The 25,834-nt window shown below is 42.8% G+C and overlaps 1 protein-coding gene across 1 annotated transcript in view; it reads right to left on the minus strand.

Moving 5' to 3' along the window:
* Nucleotides 1-7,587: 7,587 nt before the first annotated feature.
* Nucleotides 7,588-25,834, minus strand: part of GASK1A (golgi associated kinase 1A) — a 103,585-nt gene continuing 85,338 nt past the window's right edge. Inside the window, exons 4-6 of the mRNA XM_073630321.1 lie at nt 22,436-22,558; nt 15,260-15,363; nt 7,588-12,773 (exon numbers count right to left, since the gene is read on the minus strand). Of these exons, the coding sequence (XP_073486422.1) occupies nt 12,572-12,773; nt 15,260-15,363; nt 22,436-22,558 (429 nt within the window). The 3' untranslated portion in view covers nt 7,588-12,571. The remainder of the gene's footprint in view (nt 12,774-15,259; nt 15,364-22,435; nt 22,559-25,834) is intronic.

The raw sequence follows: 25,834 nt of genomic DNA on the forward strand, positions 1-25,834 counted from the left end.
AAGTAAAGGCAGGTTTTGAGTCTGATTCCCATAATCACTGTCAACAAAAATGTAGACTGGATAAATTACATATATTACAATCAGCAGTGGTGTTTGAATTACACCAGAATTGCCCTACAGGGAATTGCTGACCAATTAGCCCCCAGAGCTTACATGACATTTCAGAATAGGATGGCCTAGGACATGATTTTAGCGGAGAAGGGGGGTGTTTGTAAAATGATAGAAGGTACAGGAATGTGCTGTACGTACATCTCTGACAACACTGGTCCAAATGGTAAGGTCACCCTGGCCATCAAAAAGTTGGAAAGCCTATCAGTATAGTTGAAGAAGAATTCAGGTATCTCAGACCCATGGAACCAATATTTTAGCTGGATGAGCCGGTGGAAAAATATTTTAGCCCAAATAGGTATAGCTGTTTTTCATCATTGTAATCATCCTCGCTCCGATGGTTTGTTGCATTTTACCTTGTCTGAAGAAGTTAGTGCAGAAAACTGGAAAATAGCACCCCAACCTTCTTGAACCAAGAAGGAGCAGATTTTGATGGGGCAGATGAGAAACCTTATACTCTCTTGCAGTCCCTCCCTGTGAAGTACAATGCCATTAGGGACAGCATCTGACTTCCTTTTGTGCAAAGTCTGTGGCAAGGGGGGTGATGGAAAAGCCATCACCCATCTAACGTGCAGCACAAAAGATTTCCAAGGCACATACGGACAGATTTATTTTTTGCTAAACAAACAAAAAAAGAAGGAAATAAAAAAAACATGTTTCATAGTTTGTTATAAAATTTTGCAAACGGGTAATTTTTCTCCTTCGCTGATATGCGCTTATGATGCTGCACTGATGGGCACTGATGTGCACTGATAGGCACCGATAATGCGGCACCGATGAGGCGGCACTGATGGGTAGCACTGGTAAGTGCAACTGGCAGGTGGCACTGATAGGCAGCACTGGTGATAAGGCACTGATTGGTGACATTGATAGGTGGTACTGTGGGCACTGATAGGTGGTACTGTGGGCACTGATAGATGGCACTGTGGGCACTGGTGGGTTGTGCTGGTGGGCACTGGTAGGTGGCACTGTTGTGCACTAGCAGGTGGCACTGGTGGACACAGATGACTCCGCGGCTGCTCTCCTTGATCTGGACCGATGTCCCTCTGACAGCCGCCAGTGATCTTTTCTTTTTTCTCTTCACGCTGTCAGCTGATGGCAGACTACGTTCCTGTGAGGAAACTCTGCGAGAAGACCCCAAAAGATCCACAGAAGGAGTTCCCAGTCTTATTAGCGCTGTGAGCGGCCCAAGAACAGGGACTGTGCACGGCAAAGGCTAAACCCGGCGGAAGCTGCCACAGGCAGAGGCATGGACGTACTGCTACTCTTCACCAGCACAAGAGGTATGAGGAGAAAAAAGGAGAATGTTGGGGGAGGGACTATGCCTTTAATTTAGGGTTGTCCCGATACCACTTTTTTAGAACAGAGTACAAGTACCAATACTTTTTTTTTCAAGTACTCGCGGAGTTTTTTTGTTTTTTTTTTTGTGGGGGGTGGGGGGTTGGTGGACGGTGTCTGTATGTTGTGTGTTTGTTTTTTTTTTGTTTTTTATCAGACCCCTGATATCTCCCCCTTGAGACAGAAAGAGACCAAGGATACAGCTTTCCTAGTCCCTTTCTCTGCAGCCTCAGCTGCACTGAAAATGAATGGAGAGAAGACAGCTGCTCCTCTCCATTCATAAACTGAGACATCGTAACCACAGGAGGTTACAATGTTTCAGTTATGTGAATGGACAGAGTCTGCTGACTATGTCTATACAGAAAAGGAAGAGTACATGGAGGGGGACAGAAGCAGAACAGAGGGGGCATGGAGGAAGAACGGAGGGGGACAGAAGCAGAACAGAGGGGACATGGAGGAAGAACGGAGGGGGACAGCAGAACTGCATGGAGGAGGATGCGGTGACATACAGCAGTGATCGTGTGGGGGAGAGTTATAAGCACCGATCACCGCTGTATAAATTTCACTAAAGCAGCTGAAAGCCGCTGGGGGAGAAGCTTGTAACTCCCCCACGCACCGATCACTGCTGACTGTCCAGGTGTCGGGCGAAGCTCGGTATCAGTGCCAATACCGATACTAGTATCGGTATCGGGACAATCCTACTTTAATTCAGGTTATTCACTAGTCCTGAGGGAGGAGACGAGGCGGAGCTCTATCACCTGTATGCTGCCATGGAGGTACCAGGAAAGTGTATTTCCACATTTGTAGTCAAATTTAAGAAAACACTATATGCTTGTTATGTGTTCCCATTCACCCGGCATATCTACTGACATACAGTGAAGCCCAGCTTCTAGATATTTAACCTTTCTTAGGACAGACAGTTTCCAACACGAGTTTACAACTGATACGGAGATCTGCCAGCACAGTACAGACAGGGTTATTTATACTAACCTTTATCTCCCCAGCCCCCTTCATAAATATTACAGGGCATGCTAAGTGCTTTTCAGCCCTAGAGATTTCCGAAAAGAGCATTTAAAAAGGTAAACAATGCTTTATAATTTTTTTTTTTTTTTAAAGTTATGCTATGTGAAAAGGAACATGTAACAAATAAGTAGGTATTATCCCAATTTGGCTGCAAAAGTGGAAATACACTTCAAAAGGTATGTAAACACTAACAATGATTTTTTCGTATTCAGTCCCTTTTGATACGGTAAACATACTATTAAAAGCACTTTGTTAAACATGTTTTACTTGTTGATCTTGCCAGAAATGTTGTAAGCTGATAATGCTCTGTGCCCTCTGATTGTGCTTCACTCCTATCAGTTAACATTGTTCCTTTTGTGTAGCACCCCCTTAGGTAAGTGTCAGGATAGTTCGATAAGTGTAATTCCCGCATACACACGATCGCACAGTCCGACAACGAAATCCATGTTTTTTTTCCGACTGATGTTGGCTCAAACTTGTCTTGCATACACACGGTCACACAAATGTTGTCGGAAATTCCGAACGGCAAGAGCACGGTGACATACGACAAGCTGAGAAAAATGAAGTTCAATAGCCAGTGCGGCTCTTCTGCTTGATTCCGAGCGTGCGTGGAACTTTGTGCATTGGAATTGTGTACACACGATCGGAATTTCCGACAACGGATTTTGTTGTCGGAAAATTTGAGATCCAGATCTCAAATTTTGTTTGGAGGAAATTCCGGCGGAAAATGTCCGATGGAGCCTACACATGGTTGGAATTTCCCACAACAAGCTCCCATCAAACATTTGTTGTCGGAAATTCTGACTGTGTGTATGCGGCATTAGAGTGGTTTTTTATAGGCAAATTTAGTTGCCACACTGTAGGTAATATGGCTGTGATTTTGTGTAGGTAAAAGCATAGTTTCTGTCACTGTATCCGGTGAGCTGTGATTGTTTAGTTAGGTCTGATCAGTGTGCTTTGCTGCTGTTAGTCTGTTGATAGCTCCCTCTGTATCCAGGCAACTTGAGAAGTTTCTGGATGATAGGTGTGGAGCAATGCAGAGAGCGGTATGAATATTGATACAGCCCCAGCCATCCCAGAGAGTCAGGCTCTGATGGCATGTTTGGAGACTGCGTATTTATTCTGGGAGCACACAGAGCTCTGGGTCTTGTCCCAAGGTGGAGGAGTCCAGCCTGAGGGGGGCACGCTGCCTGTCAGGCACAGGCTGCAATGAGGAGACCTCAGGTGGGTGACATGAGGGAGGAGTGCTGAGACCCAGGTGCTTGGAAGAAGATGACTAAGGGGAGCTGTCTGCCAAAGATCAGTCTGGTATCACTGGAGGGCATCACTTGGAAGATTGGAAAGGGGGCTCCATCTGCCTTTGGCCTTGTGAGTACAGACATTGAAAGATCCTGGGAGCCTTGTGCTCTAGCTACCCCTCTGGTGCCTAGTTATAGTCAGCCGTGGGCATATTAAAGGTCACACCGGCTGGTGTCCTGAAGAGCTCTGTCCAGACACTTTTTCCTACTTTAAGGGACTTTTCTCGAATGGCTCTACTACTAATTAAGCTGAGGTCTACTGTTTTGTTACAAGCCTGGACTTTACTAATGCTTACTCAGAAAGGAAAGCCAAGTCTTCAGTTGTACGTAGTTCTTATCTTTGGAGAATCCCACCACTTCTCTCATCCCTATCCAAGTTCTCCAAAAATAAAAACAACAAAAGCAACATCCCCTAGACTGGTCTTTAGAGAAAGAGAGTGAATGAGCCTGTTGTGTGCCTGGCTTTGGGGCAGAAGTTGGAAAGACCGCGACAAGTAATTCCAGCGGCTCCTACGGGAGTAGCGCTTTCATTGAGTACTACAAAACCCTGCCATTCTATGTTATGCAGTCTTGCCCTGTTTCTTGATACAGTACAGTGAGTGAATGTTGTCACCCTAGGACAGTTAGTATACTACCCCAGGTGATAATATAATTAAAAGAAGCTTAAAAAGACTAATGCAGTTACCACATCTAAGGACTTGTAAGCTCTAATATATCACGTTTTTGTATTTAGATACACATTTATCTGTCTGCTAAAATGTACCTAATGTAACAGCAATGCTGAAGTGCATGCATCAGTAGAAAAACAAGGCACAGCTAACAGCTTTCTCACACAACAAAACAAGCACATTTAAGCCAGTCATACATGGGTTGAAAATCGGCAGGTTCAGCAGGGACCGTTCGAGATTCAACCCATGTATGGGCAGGCTGATTGAAGTCAATTCATTAATCATTTGGGTACAACCAGCCTTTCAGATTTTTTACATACGATTACTGCCAGAGGCTATAGCTGCTAGCAGTAATAACAGTGCTCTGCTGGCCGAGAAGGCTCCCCGTGGCCCTCCCAGCAGGACACAATGGGGAGGCATTCCCTCATCAACACTGACTGAGTTGATGGGGGAATCAAGTATTTTAAGTCAAATTATCTATGGACTACCTAACATGCAAATTTTTTTTGTGTTGGGGAGCGTTGCATTAGGTATCCCATTCTTTTTTATTGAGTCATAGGTTGAAGTTGTCAGTGCACCTCAACTTATGACAAAATTAGTTCTACACAATTATTAATATATGTAATCGCATACCTCACATCATCATTGTTTACAGTCCCCTTTTTTGTGCAGTCTTTGCAGCATAATGAGCCTTTAATAATCTAGTGTAGAGTTTACGACTATAGTGTAGCCCCCAGGGTCTCCCTGAAGCCACCCTGATGTGCATGCCCCAGGCCTGGATTGAATCTTCTCATGCTGTGTTGTGCTTGAACAAGCGCATCATGGACGGCACACTTAGACCCCTTTCACACTGAGGCGTTTTAGCGCTAAAAATAGCACCTGCAAAGCGCCTGAAAAACGCCTCTTAAGCCACCCCAGTGTGAAAGTCTGAGTGCTTTCACACTCGGGTGGTGCACATGCAGGACAGGAAAAAAAGTCCTGCAAGAGGTATCTTTGGGGCGGTGGGGGAACGGTGTATACACTGCTCCCAAAATGACCTGCCCATTGAAATGAATGGGCAGCGCTGCCGAAGCGCCTGCAAAGCACTTATGCAGCTCCCCCCACAAGGGCGGCGCTACCGCCCCAGTGTCAAAGGGGTCTTAATGTGATCGAGGGATGCTCACGCAGTACAGTCAATGCCCCGGTGCTCTGTTTGGGAGCATGTGTAGTATGGCAGTGCAGAGGAAATCATGACATGCTCACGGTGTGCTCCCCAGCCGGAAGTACAGTTTACATACCCTGGCAGAATTTATGATTTCTTGGCCATTTTTTAGAGAATATGAATGATAAAACAAAAACTTTTCTTTCACTCGTGGTTAGTGTTTGGCTGAAGCCATTTATTATCATTCAGCTGTGTTTTACTCTTTTTTTTTTTTTAAATTACAATCCCAACAGAAACTACCCAAATTACCCTGATCAAAAGTTTACATACCCTGGTGATTTTGGCCTGATAACATGCACACAAGTTGACACAAAGGGGTTTGGATGGCTAAGGTAACCATCCTCACCTGTGATCTGTTTGCTTGTAATTAGTGTGTGTGTATAAAAGGTCAATGAGTTTCTGGACTCCTGACAGACCCTTGCATCCTTCATCCAGTGCTGCACTGACGTTTCTGGATTCTGAGTCATGGGGAAAGCAAAAGAATTGTCAAAGGATCTGCGGGAAAAGGTAGTGGAACTGTATAAAACAGGAAAGGGATATAAAAAGAGGAAATGAGAATGTTCAAACTCTAATCAAGAAGTGGAAAATGAGGGGTTCTGTTAAAACCAAACCACGGTCAGATAGACCAACTAAAATTTCAGCCACAACTGCCAGGAAAATTGTTCAGGATGCAAAGAAAAACCCACAAATAACTTCAGGTGAAATACAGGACTCTCTGAAAACATGTGGTGTGGCTTTTTCAAGATGCACAATAAGGAGGCACTTGAAGAAAGATGGGCTGCATGTTCGAGTCGCCAGAACAAAGCCATTACTACGCAAATGCCACAAAGTATCTCCCTTACAATATGCCAAACAGCACAGAGACAGGCCTCAAACCTTCTGGCACAAAGTCATTTGGAGTGATGGGACCAAAATTTTGCTTTTTGGCCACAACCATAAACACTACATTTTGGAGAGGAGTCAACAAGGCCTATGATGAAAGGTACACCATTCCTACTGTGAAACACGGAGGTGGATTGCTGATGTTTTGGGGGATGTGTGAGCTACAAAGGCACAGGAAATTTGGTCAAAATTGATGGCAAGATGAATGCAGTATGTTATCAAAAAATACTGGAGGAACATTTGCATTCATCAGCCAGGAAGCTGCGCATGGGACGTAATTGGACATTCCAACATGACCATGATCCAAAACACAAGGCCAAGTTGACCTGTCATTAGCTACAGCAGAATAAAGTGAAGGTTCTGGAGTGGCCATCTCAGTCTCCTGACCTCAATATCATTGAGCCACTTTGGGGAGATCTCAAACGTGCCGTTCATGCAAGACAGCCCAAGAATTTCCAGGAACTGGAGGCTTTTTGCCAAGAGGAATGGGCAGCTTTACCATCTGAGAAGATAAAGAGCCTCATTCACAAATACCACAAAAGACTTCAAGCAGTCATTGATGTTAAAAGGGGCAATACACGGTTTTAATTACTGGGGTATGGTAACTTTTAATCAGGGTCATTTGGGTAGTTTCTGCTGTGATTATGATTTTAAAAGCATAAACACAGTTGATTGATAATAATTGGCTTTAGCCAAACACTAACCATGAGTGAAAGAAAAGTTTTTCTTTTATCATTCATATTCCCTGAAAAATGGCCAAGAAATCATAAATTCTGCCAGGGTATGTAAACTTATGAGCACAACTGTATGGGGAAGTTCTGAAGTGAAGGAGGCAAGAGAGATAAAACTAGTTGGGTGTACCTTAATGTGAATAGTTGTGTTATTACTTTAATATTTCAAACACCAGCATCCCAAAATTAATGCTAGCAACAAAACTAATTTAGAAAGCAAAATTTTTAAGATGCCTATATCAACCACACTGTATTCACCATTATATTAAGAATGTGATATTTTCCCCTTAGAGGGATTGAAAAAGAAAATATTGAGCAAGAATGGAATTCACCCAAAATAAGTAAACATTAAAACACCACATTTATTGACCACGTTTAAAAAAGTATACAAAATGTTGACATAGAAACCACCCCACAGATGGGCATACCCCGTGCAATATTTCCAAATCACATCCACCTCCAAGAATCATAATGGCACATATAGTATAATAATTGTAGCGGTGTAAAATCATTTTACATGCATCCCAAAGAATGTAAGAGTCATTTTTGGAGTCCTTTTTTCCAGTATGTGTGTAAAACATGAATTCTTACCAACAACTTGTCCAGCTATGAAATACAGTATAATGAGCTACAACAGAAGCACCTTTGTCAGACTTTTATAAGTTGTCACTACATAAACTAATAATGTTTACGGCATCTATCAATGAATACTGTTTTTAAAAAAAAATGGTGGGAAACTTTTTTTTAAAAGAATGAAGCTAGAGCTTCATTGGTGTTCAAAGTGCATTAAACGTTTGTTAACCCCCGAAATTAAAAAAGGTCCTGCTCCTTTAACCGCTTCAGCCCCGGAAGATTTTACCCCCTTCCTGACCAGAGCACTTTTTGCGATTCAGCACTGTGTCGCTTTAACTGACAATTGCGCGGTCATGCCACGTGGCTCTCAAACAAAATTGTTGTCCTTATTTCCCCACAAATAGAGATTTCCTTTGGTGGTATTTGATCACCTCTGCGATTTTTTTTAAAATTTTTTGCGCTATAAACAAAATAAGAGCGACAATTTTGAAAAAACGCATTATTTTTTACATTTTGCTATAATATCCCCCAAAAATATATAAACGTTTTTTTCCTCAGTTTAGGCCGATCGTATTCTTCTACATATTTTTGGTAAAAAAAAATCGCAATAAGCGTTTATTGATTGGTTTGCGCAAAAGTTATAGCGTTTACAAAATAGGGGATAGTTTCATGGCATTTTTATGAATAATTTTGTTTTTACTAGTAGTGGCGATCAGCGATATAATATTTTTTTTTTTTTTTTTTTTATTGTGACTGCGACATGGCAGACATGTCGGACATTTTTGACACGTTTTTGGGACCATTGTCATTTATGCAGCGATCAGTGCTATAAAAATGCACTGATTCCTGTGTAAATGACACTGGCAGGGAAGGGGTTAACCACTAGGGGGCGGGGAGGGGTTAAGTCAGTACTGGGGAGTGATTTCTAACTGTAGGGTGGATAGGCTAGCTGTGACACTACACTAATCACTGCTCCCGATGACAGGGAGCAGAGATCAGTGAGACTGTCACTAGGCAGAACGTTTGTCCTCTCTGTGCGGCGATCGAGTCCGCGCGACCCGACTCACGGAGCTCCGGGCTGGCGCACGCAATGGCACGGCAGGAAATTCAAATAGACATACCTGTAAGTCCATTTGCCCAGCCGTGCCATTCTGCCGACGTACATCGGCGTGCGCCGGTCGGGAAGGGGTTAAAGCATGTTATACAGCACAGTGCTTGTGCTGTGTCATTTGGCCCCCTGTATTACCTGAAATACCTGTGTGATCCTGCCAGTTTCTACCATCTACCAGCTACAGAGCCCTGACACCGGAGTCAGTACGTGTCTCCGTCATATGCAGCTCTCCTCTGTGTCTCCTGTGTCCTCTCCCCCTCCCCTCTCTGAATGTCCGCACCGCCCCCTCCCATCCTGGGAGGGATTTCTTTTTCATATAATCTACTTTGTTTAATAATGTAATGGCCCACTTTATGTTTTTGGTTATAACATGACAAAGTGTGGAAAATTTCAAGGGTATGAATACTTTTTCAAGGCACTGTATGTGGGCATGACATACCGGGTACCCTTATACCGGGAGTGCAGAGAATGGGAGGAAATATCCTTGAATGAAGAGAAATGTGTTTTTGTTCATAATAGACATCAACTCAAAGGGGGCAACTCTGAATTAGTCAGCATAATCTCCATATACTGTATGTCAGGATAGACTGATATGCAAGAAGACCCCAACCTCCCCATTATACAGTACAGTGGAACCTTGGATTACGAGCATAAGCCGTTCCAGGAGAATGCTTGTAATCAAAAGCACTCGCATATCAAAGAGATGAAGTCAATGGAAACTAAGATAATTTGTTCCGCATTGACTTCTATTGCATGCAATACCGCATGTGGCCAGAGGTGGGGGGAATCGGAGAGCCTCAAATACTCGGGGACAACTCTGCTGAACTCGGAAAGGCTCGGAAACACTCGGGAATGGAGTGTTTCAGAGTATTTCCGAGTATTTCCGAACGGCTCCGAACTGTTCCGAGTGTCACCGGCACCCCCCGCACCTCTGGCCAAATGCAGTACTGCACACCCCATTAGCTTGAATTCTGCTCGATTTGCGAGACAACATTTGCAAACCGAGTCAGGATTTAAAAAAAAAAAGTTGCTCGTCTTTCAAAACGCTCTTTAACCGCGTTACTCGTTAACCAAGGTTCCACCGTACATTTATATGTGGCAAAAAATATATTTCTGAAAAGGTGGGAAGGTATCTGTATGTCCCTGCATAAGCCTACTAGATGGGCTGCAATCCTTGGGTGTTACTTTGGATCCTTCACATTCCTCCATAGAAGAGTAAAGCATTTAGCCCTTTTTGCCTGGAGATTATGTACTAGTTGAAAAATCTCCCAGTGCAATAATAAGATATTGTTAAAAATATTATTATATATTTTTCTCCAGTATATGCTTTAAAAGTGCCCACTGAGAAATGTCCATATTTAGTGTTGTCACAGGTAATATAGGCCCAGTTAGCTGTATTTTATTGCTTACACTTGTTTGACAGAATGGTCCCATAACAACAGCATTTCAAAATGCTTATGGGAAATATAGATATATGGGCTAATGTCAGTGGGTGCTTATAAGAAATAAACTCTTAAGGTTGGGTTCACACCTAAATGGGATGCGGCTCACAGCAGGGCTCCGGTGCGTCTCTGTTCTCCGTTTCAGGGACGAATCGGGCAAAAATTTTTGCCTGAATTCGGACCTGAAACTGAGCCGAAGACACATGGGACACCTGTGCAATGCACACCGCAGACGCCCTGGAGATGTGTGAACCAGCTCAATTTAGAGCCTGGCACACTCTTCTGTCATGCAAAGTGGATGTGGATAAACCCACATCCAATTCACACTAGTGTGAATCCAGCCTTAAAGTGGTTGTAAACCCTTACATATACCCAGTGAAGTGGCTGGCCTCAGGTGATAAACAGACATTAAACAAATCCTCCTACATCGGTTGTAACTGTTTATCTGCTGCCATCGCACCCCCTCCACCCAGGAACAGAGGTGAGGCTGTCAATCAACTGGAGGTTCCTCCCCTGTAACCATTTTTCTCTTGGTGTCAGGAAAACTTGTCAGAAGTGATTCATGCTGATAGCAGATAAACAAAGCAGCAGACAAAAATTACACTTAGTGCTCTTAATAGAAACCAGTACACACTATAAAGGGATATGTGCATATTTCATGTCTGAAGTTTACAACCACTTTTATAAAGCTGAAGTGTCTAGCAGCTTCTCTTTAAAGCGGAGGTCCACCTAAAAATAATAATTAAAAGTCAGCAGCTACAAATACTGCAGCTGCTGACTTTTAATAAATGGACACTTACCTGTCCAGGGTGCCCGCAATGTCGGCAGCCGAAGCCGATCAATCGCTCCGCTCTCTGCTGCTGCCGCCGCCATCCTTGCGCAAGTCGCACTGCACGTCCAACTGGTCCCCGCTATCTCCTGGGACCTGTGTGTTTCCCAGGAGACTGCAGGGGGAGACGGGAAGGGGTGTGACTCCCACGGGAGTCTATTCCCGGAAGTGGGTGCAAATACCTGTATTATAGAGGTATCTGCACCTCCTACCCCCTGAAAGGTGCCAAATGTGACACCGGAGGCGGGGAGGGTTCCGAAAAGCGGAGGTTCCATTTTTGTGTGAACCTCCGCTTTAAATGTCACAGCAATGTAAATTTAGTGCAGACCTATGTTCCAAGAGGCTGAACCTCAGTGCAGATAAATTGACAACACTTATCAAGGAAAAAGGCACAAGAGCCTGCCAAGTCACCACTGTTAAAACTTGCCAGGTGATTTGCTGGCTGGCTAGAAAGTGGTTTTACCTACAAGGTGTACTATCTGTCATTCATGGGGAAATCCATCCTTTCCATATATATGTTTTATATATTGTACATTGACCAGTGAAAGACAAGGCTTAAAGGAGGACCCCAGATAGGATAAAATGTGCTAGAAAATCTAAATAATATGAGGTATGTGCACTCCATTTCTTAAATTGTAAGACGCGGCAATATTTGGGCTTAGGTTGGGCTTCAGAAGAACTTGAGGTTTCTATTGTGGGTTTGGGATAGACATTCTGCTCCATCAGACTGCATTGTGTGGAACAAATGGAAGCAGGATGTCATCTGTTATTATTTCTACAGGCCCAAACTTTTATGGAACATTCATTTATCTTCAAAATAGTACTTCCTAATAATAAAGACCCACATAGATGTTTGCCTTGAATTGTGTTTAAAGGGACTCTGTTGTGTCTTGTATTACCTAAATGAAGAGGTATAAATAACCTATGATAGCAGTAGCCATTGTAGTTGTATTGTAGTTCTGATGCAGGTACAATGAACAGAATATGCTACTTTGGAACTAGTATTCAGCCCTGGGGGGTGAACATAGTGTCCTTACAATGAAAATTAGCCAGGTTGGAAGACACTTCACGGATATCTTTAGAAACAACAAAAAATATAACTGGTCAATAACTCTCCCATTCTTAGCACTACCCATTGTGAAAATGTCGCTAGGGGCCAACATCCAGATGGGATAACTTGCTTAGGAAACACTTAACATGTCCGTTTACCTAGTTATTTTTTTTATTAATGGTTATTAATCAGTAATCCTTCCATTCTGAGCAATCTACATTGTTCATATGTCTCTAGGGACCAACAGCCAGATGAGGCAAAAATCCAAGAAAAGTTCACAGTATTTACAGAAAATTAACTGGTGGTTAAAGGTATATTATTGAGAAGTAAGAAGGAAATTGTGCTTTTCTATGTATTCCACTAGAATCTGTCCTCTTTGGACTATGGTTTCCACCAATGCTTTCACTCCCTGGAAGCCTCCTTGGCTCTCCCAGAATTCGTGATCCATCTGCAATGATGTCAATAGCATGTCGTGTAAACATCCTGACTTTAGCAGTTGCACTGCTGATTTAGGATACCTAATGAAAAGCAAAAGGAGCATCAGTCAAAGTGGGGTGGAAGAAATAAAAGATTTTATTAACTCTGTGCATTTCTACAGAACTGTTGTATACTCTCATATAAGACATGATCTAGCATATAAAAAGTGTTAAACCTCAACATCGCTATAGCGTCAGATCTGGCATTTGTACAGCTGAACCATTGCTATCTTGACCTCACAAGAGCTCAATTGAAACTCTCATTTCAGGTCATGACAATTTCCATACAAACTATTGCAAAGACCTGGAAGACCTGGACACTATGCACATTGGAGATGAAAAATTGGAACACATAAGTCATGATTCATAGTAACATTGTGGTGCTAGACACCGTCCCTAAACATGTGAAGGTTTGGCAACCATGGGTAGATAATTTTTTACCTCCAGGTTTTGACTCTTCTCTCCTTGAACTGTGATTTTCCAGTTGCCCACTGGGTTACTGGATGCTACCCCAACCCGGTGAGGACAGTAGACCTCCTCCTTTCCCTGCCTCCCTATCCACCTCCACTCCACTTTACTCACTTTACTATCTTTAATCTTTGGAGTATGTTACTTGTTTTTTTTTCTGCCTATTTTGCAACTTAGTTCCTCTGGATTGACTGTTGTAAGGGTTCTTAATGTGCAGCACATTTACATTGCTCTACTTTTGCAGGGCCTGAGGCCCCGGTCTCTGCTCCCATTAGTTAATATTAGTAAATTTTCTGTGTCAGTGTTATATGCTAACTTATCGTTATACATTGTACTCGAAGTGATGTGATACTCACTTTGTATTGTAATTGTACCAACTTTGCCATTGTTTTTGTTCTATCTGCTTTTCAATAAAAAGACTGAACAAGAAAAAGTGTTCAATATCAAAATGTTTTTAAATCCTCTTGAAGTAATGTTATCTTTTATAATGATGAAAATTAAACTTGTTCACAAATGTATCACCTGAGCTACTGAATGCTTCTCCAGACAAATTACTAATTTTAGGTGATAACGTTGCTACTTCACTGGAAAAGTGTAGATATCAACCACATTTTTGACTAACATTTTTATTTTTTTCTGTGAAGAGAGAGGCTTCTACACAAGTGCAGGATAAATAAAAAGGATACAATTAAATAAATTAAATGATCAACTGAAATTATAACAATGTATATTTGAATTGTTTGTTTTATTAAGATATCCATTCAAAATTACTTTTAATTTGTTGAGCTTTTATTGATCTTTCTGTCCGCTTTATCTAGAGTTACCCTTACATCCAGTCCAGATGACCACTGGGAGCTTCTAGAGAGCTGCACTTCCTGTTTCCCCTGTCTGGATGTATTCTCTCTTTGTGGAGAATTCACTAAGAAGCCAATGATGTGAATGCTGCCAAAAGAATATACAGGAAATGCAAGTCAGACAGTGGTACTATGGCGTTCAGCTCACAGAAAGGCCCTGGGGGTTACCTAGACTGGATGACCTCTCCAATGCAACGTAAGTAGCTCTTCAGCATTGCTAAAGTGTTAATTCCATCAGATGTGCAACTAAAAATATTCAGTATGGTCACACTACAGCTGCACACCTTGTTTCAATCAGCACTAGTAAATCTGGATCACCCTACAGCTGCACAGCTGGATTTATCCTTTACAGGTAACCTCGATCTTCAAGAGCAGCTGATAAATTTTTCCATTCTGACCTGCAAGTCCTTTCTGCTGGCAGCCTAACTTTCAGTTTGTCCTTCCAATGTTCTTGTCTGTTTCCTGTGCTGACCTCATCTATACTTTATGACTTGGTACTTTGCTCTGGTTCTGTCTATATTTTTCAGCTGGTCTTAGCAAGTCTGAGAGTTGCAACCCAGTCTTTCTAGTTCAGTGTAGCAGAATGTTAGCTTCCACTGCTTGCCCTGCCTGAGACCAGCACAAGCCAGGCAGTGATAATTTTATAATTGTAACAATAATAACACAGCATAACTCCACCCTCTGCTGTGAAGCCACGCCCTCTTTACCAAAGTTTGCACATGATGCACAATGGTGTCACAGTGGCTGCCAAAGCTATACTAATGCCCATCTGGGACAAATGTATGCCCTGGAATTGCTGTAGACAGGAGGTAAAGCTTATGTATTGTGCAACCTACCAACTCTGGTACTGCAAACCAACTAAGAGCTATATCTGGACTATGGATGCACAGAGTGATTTTGGGAAAATTAACTCCAAAATTACTGCTTTCTCCTTTACACCAAAATTTCAGTGACATTGCTCCGACTGTCCAACGCATTTCGCCAAAATGTTGGCAAAACAATACCTCATTGTACGATTGAGGTTTCTTTTTGCTGACATTTCAGTGAAAGTTATTTAATTTACTTACAGGCAGATTTCACCAAAGGCAAGATCTGTAATTTTGCAGGGAACTAATTTTTACTGAAATCAGTCTGCTCATCCCTAATCAGGACTAGCCTGTTGGCTAAATTGACAGAATATTATTATCTGCTTGCATTTTTTCTTACCTATCAATCCCTTGTAAGAGTCTAAAATTAAGATTGTCCTCAGGGTGGTTTGGTCTCCCAGCATTGTCAATGTAAACTAAGTTAGAAGGGTCACTATGGCGGACCTATGAAAACAAAGCAAAGATTATATTTATACAATCATGTAGTTTTCTGGTAAGTAACATGTAGTTCTTCTTATTATACCATAAGATTTAAAAAATGAAAATGACATTATCCTTTATTCAAATCTAAGGTTGTTTATGAGAATCAAGGCTAAAACCATAGTTTCATTTTAGAACCAAATCATACATGAACATGAGCTTTTTTTTTTTTTTTGTAGGCTTAATATTGTCTTTGTTATTGGCAATTATGATAAAAATTGTTTAAATTGTAGAAAAATACATACAATCATCTATGTTTTACTTTGTATACATATTGCATTTGGCAATGAAAAATCCTGATAAGTAATAATAACTGAGTTATTGGATAATGAAAATTACCAGATTATAGTATTTTTTTGTTTGATTTTTTTTTTTTTTTTTAATTTTACTAATTCTATCAACAGCCTTAAAGCAGAGTTCCACTCAAAAGTGAAACTTCCGCTTATCTGTCCCCCCCCCCCCCCCCTCTCCCGGTGCCACATTTGGCACCTTTCAGGGGGGAGGGGGGGGCAGGTCCCTGTTTCTGACAGGTACGATCTCCCACTTCTGGGAGACTGGGCTGCGACCCAGTCTCTTGGAAGTTCGCCTCCTTCCTCTGCCGCCGGACCAATTAGAAAGCACAGCGTGCTTCGCGCATGCGCAGTAGGGAGCTGGCAGTGAAGTTGAAAGGCTTCACTGCCGGGTTCCCTTACCAGGAATGGCGGTGGCTGTGTCACCTCTCTTCAGCGCCAATTTGTTCAGACTGGACTATGATGCAGTATCATCCACTCTGTCCAAGGAACCGCCAAACACCAGAATATGGCAGAGGTATGTAGCTGTGCAGCAGTCTGTCATGAACAGGTGTGACCAGATTGTGTGCGGACTGCAAAGAGGAAACCAAAACGCATGTAAAATGAAATAAGAATAATGTTTATTTAAGATAAGTGATATAAATAAACAAACACCCCAAATACAAATAGTGCTCAACCAACCAACAGAAACCCACAGACAACAGATAATATATACAGCCAAAGGGAAGTACCGAAATCAAACACGTAAGCCAGGCCAGGGTCATACACAGGGGATCAGCAACTGAACAAGGGCAGGATAGGAGAGGGAGATAATGGATGGGATATGGATACAAGGGAATAGGAACACAGGAGAAACGGAATCAGGATGGGATCGGACACAGGCTCAGGAGCAGGCTCAGGTTCAGATACAGGAGATACAGGTTTACAGGATACGGGATAACAGGTCAGGGCACAAGGAAGAAAGATACCAAGGCAAGCCTATGAGAGACTCACATTGTGCTTTCTGAAAATATATTAAAGGTAATTTTCTAGCTAAAAATGCAGACTTTAACATGTGCGCAAAAGATAAAAACATTGCTGTGGCAGCGAAAGGGTAAAAAACTAAATTCAAAAGGGTAAGAGTCAAAAAGAGAAAAAACAAAAACTTAGGACAAAAACCTATGAGATTACATTATAATAACTAACGTTTATTTTCTGGTGCAATATTAATAACTTTACAAGATGCATTTGCATACCAACTCAAAATGAAATTTATCGTAGATTGATAAGTATTCCAAAATTAAAGTAATTCTTTGTATGTGTAGCACTAACTCTCGGTGGAGCTGCTGGTTTAAAGCGGGCTGTTACCTTCACTCTTGATACCTCTGTTTCACCGGCACCGGGTCTAGGGTCCCGTTGAGTTTACCTCTGGACGATGTTGACACTAACGCTTGAGTAGCTTTTTCAATGCTTTAATGAACAAACAAAGGAAGTAGCAGGAAAGAGGCAGAAGGAAAGTTGCAGAGAAGCTCGAATACCTTTCCTTAGTATTCTTTGGAACATTCTTAGTAATTGAACACTTGTAGTTGAATGCGCTCCCCTTGTGGGATTCAATCTTTGCCCGCCTGGATAGACCTCTCTCACTTGCCTAGCAGCCAGTACGTAGCACGAACAAAAGTCTCTGCCACAGACTTGTTTGGAATAAAACCCGTACGATCCTCTGCCACAGGATGTATTGGTTTGCAATGAACGTCAGACACAGTACTTGAACCTTTAAGCCAACCCGGCAGTACTATGCAGTAAGACTACTTCAGGATACATCCTCCAACCGAGTCACCAGGCCCCTCTCCAGACCAGCACTCTGCATGATCCTTCCATGACGGGTCCTCCCCTGGGATCTTCTCGGTTGTCCAGCTTCTTCATTCAGGATAGACAGTTCAGGACCGTTCCTCTGCTGCTGTGGTAGGCCCCAAACAGGCTACCTGTGGCTGAAAACGAACCCCTAAACATGACGTCTGTCCCATAAATACCCTCTCCCAGAATGCAACTCGGAGGACCACCTCCACCGAGTTGTCCCCGGGACAGAGGAGCACTCATATGCTTCAAATGTTGCTTTTCCAACACCAGCCCATGGTGACAACGACACCCACCGGCACAGTGTGGAACTGCACGCAACTCAGCCAAGCTGGAACAGAGGCAAATCTAACTTCCTCTAACAAGTAACCCACAAGATTAACCTATCAGCGGTAGATTAAAAAAATCTACCAGCGCTACATATGCATAACCCAATCTTTAATTTTAAGGTCATTCAGATTAGTCCAGGTTGAATGAGATTTATCAGCATTTAGCATTCTTATCAGGCTTATCAGCATTCTGCCATGAAACGAAACATCCAGCGGCTTGGCTTCAATATATATTTGTAATATTGCAATTATACCTGAGACCTTAATCCAATACTTATAAAAGTTTCTGAAATTTCACAGGAATGGATATCATGGTCTACATCACCTTTAGCTTCCACTAAAGTTTTAGCAACATCTTGACAAAGGGGTAAGTGCTATATCACCTAATAAGACATTTTGGGGTTGATTTACTAAAGGCAAATAGACTGTGCACTTTTCAAAGTGCAGTTGCACTCTGCAAGAGCAGATGCTTGAGAGCTTAGTAAATGAGCAGAAGCTCTGCTAACTTCCATCATCCGATCGTGTGCAAGCAAAAATGCTGTTTTTTTTTTTTTTTTTTTTTATTTTCCTTGCACGTGTTTGGATATTCTTTGCAAGTGAATCTTTACCTCATTTACTAAGCTCTGGACCAACTGCACTTTGAAAAGTACACAGTCAATTTGCCTTTTGTAAATCAACCACTTAAAGTGTAACTTAACCACTTCAGCCCCGGAGGGTTTTACCCCCTTAATGACCAGAGCAGTTTTTGCGATTCGGCACTGCGTCGCTTTAACTGACAATTGCGTGGTCGTGCGACGTTGTACCCAAACAAAATTGACGTCCTTTTTTCCCACAAATAGAGCTTTCTTTTGGTGGTATTTGATCACCTCTGCGGTTTTTAATTTTTGCGCTATAAACAAAAAAAGAGCGTCAATTTTGAAAGAAAAAACATTTATTACTTTTTGCTATTGGTAAATATCCCTTTTTTTTTTTTTTAAAACACATTTCTTCATCAGTTTAGGCCAATATGTATTCTTCTACATATTTTTGGTTAAAAAAAATTGCAATAAGCGTATATTGATTTGTTTGCGCAAAAATTATAGCGTCTACAAAATAGGGAATAGATTTATGTAATTTTTATTATTTATTTATTAATTTTTTTACTAGTAATGGCCGTGATCAGCGATTTTTAGCAGGACTGCAACATTGCGGCGGACAGATCGGACACTTTTGACACTTTTTTTTGGGACCACTGACATTTATACAACGATCAGAGCTAAAAATAGCCACTGATTACTGTATAAATGTCACTGGCAGGGAAGGGGTTAACACTAGGGGGCGATCAAGGGGTTAACTGTGTTCCCTATGAGTGTTTCTAACTGTGGGGGGGATGAGCTTACTGGGACATGACATAGATCACTGTTCCTGACCATTGGAAGCAGTGGATCCCTGTCAGAACGAGTAAATGCCCCCACAGCGTGCTCGTGCCGCCGGTGGCACACACCCGCCCGCAACTGAGCCTGCGTGAGCTGCAGTACACCTACGGCGATTTGCGCAGGAGAACCATTGTGCCACCATCTAACGACGGCGGCCGGTACTAAAGCAGTTAAAGTGATTGTAAAGGCTTGTTTAAATAAAATAACAAACATGTTATACTTAACTCCTCTGTGCAGTTGGTTTTGCACAGAGCAGCCCAGATCCACCTCCTCTCAGGTCCCTCTTTGTTGCTCCTCCCTCCTTTAAGTGCCCCTCAGCCAGCAGCTTTTTACAGGTTGTCACCCAAGCCGAGTCAGAGCTCTGTGTATCCATTCAGACACGACCTGGCCACGCCCCCTCTCTCCCCTGATTGGCTGACTTTGACAGCTACGGAAGCCAATAGTGCCGCTGTTCTGTCTCAGCCAATCAGGAGGAGTGTACTGGATGGCTGAGGGGATCGTGGACATTGCTGGAGAGAGAAGGAGCTCAGGTAGGTAATTGGGGTGTGCTGGGGAGGCTGCTACACACAGAATATTTTTTTTATCTTAATGCATAGAACAATTTTTTTTTTTTTTTTTTAGTTTTGAGTGGAGTGGAGAGGGATTAAAACCTTTGTCAGGTTTTTATTGCTGTCTGTGTCCCCGTCAAGGAGATTCACCCTCTCTATTTGTCCTGTTTACTGTTATCATCGAAAGTGAAAGCAAAAGAAAATCACAAATTTTGGGTCGACATCAGAAAAGTAAAAGAAGGGAAATCTAATTAGACATTAGTTCTGGTGAGTCTTGTGACACCCGTGATTCCTTCGCTTTGGAGGGGTTTTCTCTCACTTCCTGTTTTATGGGACAGGAAGTGAAGGCAAAATCTCCCTTATGGGACACAGATGGTAAATGGAAAATGACAGGGGTAATAATCCTTACTCTATCCAAAATTAAAAAAAAAATAGTTTTGCCTTTAGTTACAATTTAAGTGCTCTTCAAGTACTTTGCATTGATAGAAAATGCTTATCTGCCTTCCCAGAACCAATGCATATCATTTTCACTGTCCCACTTTGTAAATGTGGAAGAATCATACTTTTTGTATGGTAAAAAAAGCAAGTGCAAAGGTAAAACTACTAGAAGGTAAACATCTAAATATAATACAAACCAAATCTACTATAATTCCTTTTGATTTCTGTGTTGAAGGCATGTTATAGTAACCACTGAGACCTAAAACAATGATGTGCATTATCCTGCTTTGCTATTTTTATTATTTTTGTTTAAATTGACATGGCTTAATTGATTAGGAAAAAACTTTTACTTCAGGTACCACAAGGATCACACAAATGGGTGACACTTTGCTGTGTAAAGTAATATCATAATAACAAATATAATAACTTATGCTGGCCATACACTATACGAAAAATTGGCTGAACCCATTTCGAAAAACGACCATTCGACCGTGAGCGCAAACAATAGTGCCATCATGTAATGACCGATAAATCGTTCAGTGGACATAAATGAATGCATTTTTTGTTTGTTTTTTTTTACATATACCTAGTGCAGACAGTTCAGAAGGGAAATACACTTAAGGACCGCCGCACGCCTATGTACGTCCAAACTTTGAACGGGGATATCGTTGTTATGGCAGCAGCTAGCTGCCATAACCCCGGTATCCCCGTTTTCGTGCGGCGGTCGGCTTTCAGATAAAAGTGGTCCCTGCGGCGGATTTGCCGCAAGATCACTTTTATCAGTGGTGGGAGAGGCCCCCCCCCCCCCCTCCCGCCGCGATCCGGTGCCCTCCGCCGCTTACCGGAGCCATCGGTAGCGGCGGAGGCGATCGCGTCCTTCCCTGTGGTGTGTCTGGAGACGAGTGAGGCTAAGATGGCGCACTCGTCTTCATGACACTGCTGGGCAGAAGCGACTTCAAAACGTCACTTCCGCCCACGCCTCTTAAAGGCACATTTTTTCAAATGTCATTTTTCTAAATTACTTTTTTTTTTTTTTTTTTTTTTTATTGCATTTTAGTGTAAATATGAGATCTGAGGTCTTGACCCTAGATCTCATATTTAAGAGGTCCTGCCATGCTTTTTTCTATTACAAGGGATGTTTACATTCCTTGTAATAGGAATAAAAGTGACACCATTTTATTTTATTTTTTTTAAACCGTGTAAAAATAAATAGAATTATTGTAAAATAAATAATAAAAAAAAAAAAAAATTTTTAAACCCCCCCCCCCCGTCCTGCCGAGCTCGTGCGCAGAAGCAAACGCATAAGCGAGTAGCGCCCGCATATGAAAACGGTGGTCAAACCACACATGTGAGGTATCATAGCGACTGGTAGAGCGAGAGCAATAATACTAGCCCTAGACCTCCTCTGTACCGCAAAATATGCAACCTGTAGAATTTTTTAAATGTCGCCTATGGAAATTTTTGAGGGCAAAAGTTTGCCGTCATTCCACGAGCGTGCGCAATTTTCAAGCGTGACATGTTGGGTATCAATTTACTTGGTGTAACATTATATTTCACAATATAAAAAAAATTGGGCTAACTTTACTGTTGTCTTATTTTTTTCATCAAAAAAGTGATTTTTTTCCAAAAAAAGTGCGCTTTTAAGACCGCTGCGCAAATACGGTGCAAAAAAAAGTATTGCAACGACCGCCATTTTATTCTCTAGGGTGTTAGAAGAAAAACCATATATAATGTTTGGGGGTTCTAAGTAATTTTCTAGCAGAAAAACCTGTTTTAAACATGTAAACACCTAAAATCCAAAACGAGGCTAGTCCTTAAGTGGTTAACGTTTCAATTTATCGTTTGTTCGGCAGAAAATTTCCAAACTTGTCCTTCATTTTTATCAGCTCAAAAACGTCCCAACGATTATCGATTTTGTGCCCATTAACTGGCCGAAATACGAACAAACTGTCTAAATGACCGAATTTCGGCCGATTTTTCGTATAGTGTATGGCCAGCATCATACTAATGAGTTGATCATATTTTTCACTTTGGATGGGTCGATCAGTGATTGAAATCCTCAACAAAGAGGCCATTTTTTTATTCCCATGGAAAGTCTAATTTCAGTGCTTTTAAAAAAGAGTAACTTACTGCCGTAGACCTGCTGAAATCAATAATTACCAGAAAGTGATACAAGTACCCACCAGAATGTGCACCAAGATCAGTTCCTTTGGGTTGCGACATTTGTCATGTAGCAGCTCTTCTACACAAGGCTCTGTAGAGTCTGGTCTAAATCCACAACAGTAACGGTCTAGTCGGTCCTGAACCTGAGGAATGAGCACATTACAGCATGTGTTTCTTTTTACTGCATCATCCTCAATGCAATCTAACACAATAAGATAACACTTATTTTATAAATACATTCATAAGTCATCTTTCAGTCAATGAAGTGCAGACTTTATGAACTCAACTGCATTTACAAAACTGAAAAATCACTAACTACCGGCCAGGAAAATAAGACATATGGATTATTGTCAGAAACAAACCTTGAAGGGAAATAATACTAAATGGCTCATTCCACTTCAGCCCACAGATCTCGGTAGCTTCATTTTAATATAAACAGTAGCCATTCTAGTAGGACAAATATTGAAGTCATTCACCAGAAAGTAATTGCAGCTATCTGAAACACTTGCTTCTTAAATTATTATCTCCAGTATGATCAGGGGCGTAACTAGAAATAGCAGGGCCCCATAGCAAAATGTTGTATGGGGCCCCCTGCAAACAGACCCCCCCCCCCCCCACAGCTGCCCTAGTATCATTGCAGCGTGACCTGTGCCACATATAGCGTAACCTATGCCCAATACAGCGTGACCTGTGCCCAATACAGCGTGACCTGTGCCCAATGCAGCGTGACCTATGCCCAATGCAGCATGACCTGTGCCCCATACAACATGACCTGTGCCCCATACAGCGTGACCTGTGCCCCATGCAGCGTGATCTGTGCCCCATGTAGCGTGACCTGTGCCCAATGCAGCGTGACCTGTGCTCAATGCAGCGTGACCTGTGCCCAATGCAGCGTGACCTGTGCCCCATACAGTGTGACCTGTGCCCAATGCAGCGTGACCTGTGCCCAATGCAGCGTGACCTGTGCCCCATACAGCGTGACCTGTGCCCCATACAGCGTGACCTGTGCCCAATACAGCATTGCCTGTGCCCAATACAGCCTGGTCTGCCTGTGTCCCATACAGCCTCACCTGTGCAGAGGAAGAAGCAAGCCACCCGGATCAGCAGAGAGCGGGATTGCCCGCTGTAATAGCTTTCATTTGAATTTCCCGTCTTCCCGGGGCTCATCGCCACATAGCCCCACCTCTTGGCCTGACGCCTTTGATGATGTCACACGTCCCGCATTGGATTGGCGTTCTGTCTATCAAAGGCGCCGGGCCAAGAGGTGGAGCTATGTGACGTGAGCCCCGGGAACACTGGAAGTTCTAATGAAAGCTATTACATCGGGCAATTCAGCTCTCTGCTGATCCGGGTGGCTTGCCTCTTCCTCTTCACAGGTGAGGCTGTATTGGGCACAGGCAACACTGTATTGGGCACAGGTCATGCTGCATTGGGCACAGGTCACAGCTTGCCTCTTCCTCTCCTCTCTCTTCCCCTGGCTGGGAGACTGTGCCTGCGGTGCTCTCATCCTCACTGGGCCCCACTTGGCTGCGGGCCCCATAGCGCCCGCATGGGTCGCTATGGTGGTAGTTACGCCCCTGAGTATGATAGTGCTCCTATAATCATTAAAGTAGAACTAGAGGCAAAACCCTTTTTTTTTTTTTCATTTTGGATAGAGTAAAGCCTCGTACACACGATCGGATTTTTGACAGACAAAGCGTCAGACTTTTGTCCGAAGGGTGTGTGCCTGGATTTTGTCTTGCATACTAATGGCACACAATTGTCGGCCAACAAACACGAACGTAGTGACGTACTACGTGGAATGTCTTGAGCACCACCCTTTGGGCCCCTTCTGCTAATGTCGCGTTTGCTGAGCATTGATTCCGAGCATGCGTGTTTGTACTTTGGACTTTTGTGTGATGGACTTGTGTACACACGATACGAAAATCTGACAACAGACCGTTGTCCGCCGAAAATTTTACTAGCCTGCTAACCAACATTTGTTGGCCAAAAGTTGAACAACAATTGTCTAAGGCTGGGTTCACACATGTGCGGTATAAATTGAAGCTCAGGTTTCACTGGGAAGATAAAAATCAGTTGTTCAGAGGTTCCTCTGCGTTTTAGCTGCGGATCAGTGAGCAGGAAGAATGGGGGAGAGGGGGGAGGTGTAGTGAGGAGAAGGAGAGAATTCATGTTCAGAACGGAATGCATCTGCGAATCAGATGCGTTCCCATAGAAGATAATGGGCTTGTAATTCGCACCGCAATGCCCAGAAAACGCACACGTTTTTGTGCAATGCGCAGTGCGAATGCAACGCACATATGTGAACCAGATACATTCAAATGAATGTACAGGCATACCCCACTTTTAAGTACACAATGGGGTTTATTTACTAAAGCTGGAAAGTGCAAAATCCGGCTCACTTCTGCATAGAAACCAATGAGCTTCTAACCCCAGCTTGTTCAATTAAGCTTTGGTAATAAAACCTGGAAGCGCATTGGTTTCTATGCAGAAGTGAGCCTGATTTTGCACTTTCCAGCTTTAGTAAATAAATCCCATTGTGTACTTAACAGTGGGGTATGCCTGTATTTTAAAATGTCCTGCAAATTGGATGCAGTGTTAGCCGCATCTAATTCGCATAGGTGTGAATGGGGGCTGATGGAGCGTACTAACTGTAGGATTTTAGGCAAACAGTCTGTTATCACACAATTCCCTGCTGAAAATCCGATTGTGTGTAGGAGGCTTAAGGCAGTGCTATCAGTTTATTTTTTTGCCATCTGTGTCACATTGGAGAGATTTCCCTTCACTTCCTGCCCCATATCCAAAACAGAAAGTGAGAGAAAATGCCTGCAAATCAAAGTGATTGTAAAGGCTCGTTTTAAAAAAATAAAAAAATAACAAACATGTTATACTTGCCTCCTCTGTGCAGGTGGTTTTGTACAGAGCACCCATTATTCTCCTCTTCTCGGGTCCCTATTTGCTGCTCCTGGCCCCTTCCTCCTATTGAGTGCCCCCACAGTCAGCAGCTTCCTATGGGGGCACTTGAGCCGAGTCACAGCTCCGTGTGTCCATTCAGACACTGAGCCCCAACCCGGCCCCGCCCCCTCTCTCCCCTGATTGGCTGACTGACTTTGATTGACAGCCGCCAGAGCCTCTGCTGCGTCTCAGCCAATCAGGAGGCGTGTCCCGCACGGCTTAGACATTGGTCATCGCTGGAGAGAGATGGGGCTCAGGTAAGTAATTAGGGGTGCTGGGGTGGCTGCTACACACAAAAGGTTTTTTTTATCTTAATGCATAGAATGCATTAAGATAAAAAAAACCTTCTGCCTTTACAACTCTTTTAACCACTTGACGACCGCCTCACGCAGATATACTGCGGCAGAATGGCACGGCAGGCAAAATCACGTACCTGGAATGTGATTGCCTTCCCGCGGGAGAGG

This window comes from Aquarana catesbeiana, linkage group LG05, assembly GCF_042186555.1.
Source record: "Aquarana catesbeiana isolate 2022-GZ linkage group LG05, ASM4218655v1, whole genome shotgun sequence".
Taxonomy (NCBI): domain Eukaryota; kingdom Metazoa; phylum Chordata; class Amphibia; order Anura; family Ranidae; genus Aquarana; species Aquarana catesbeiana.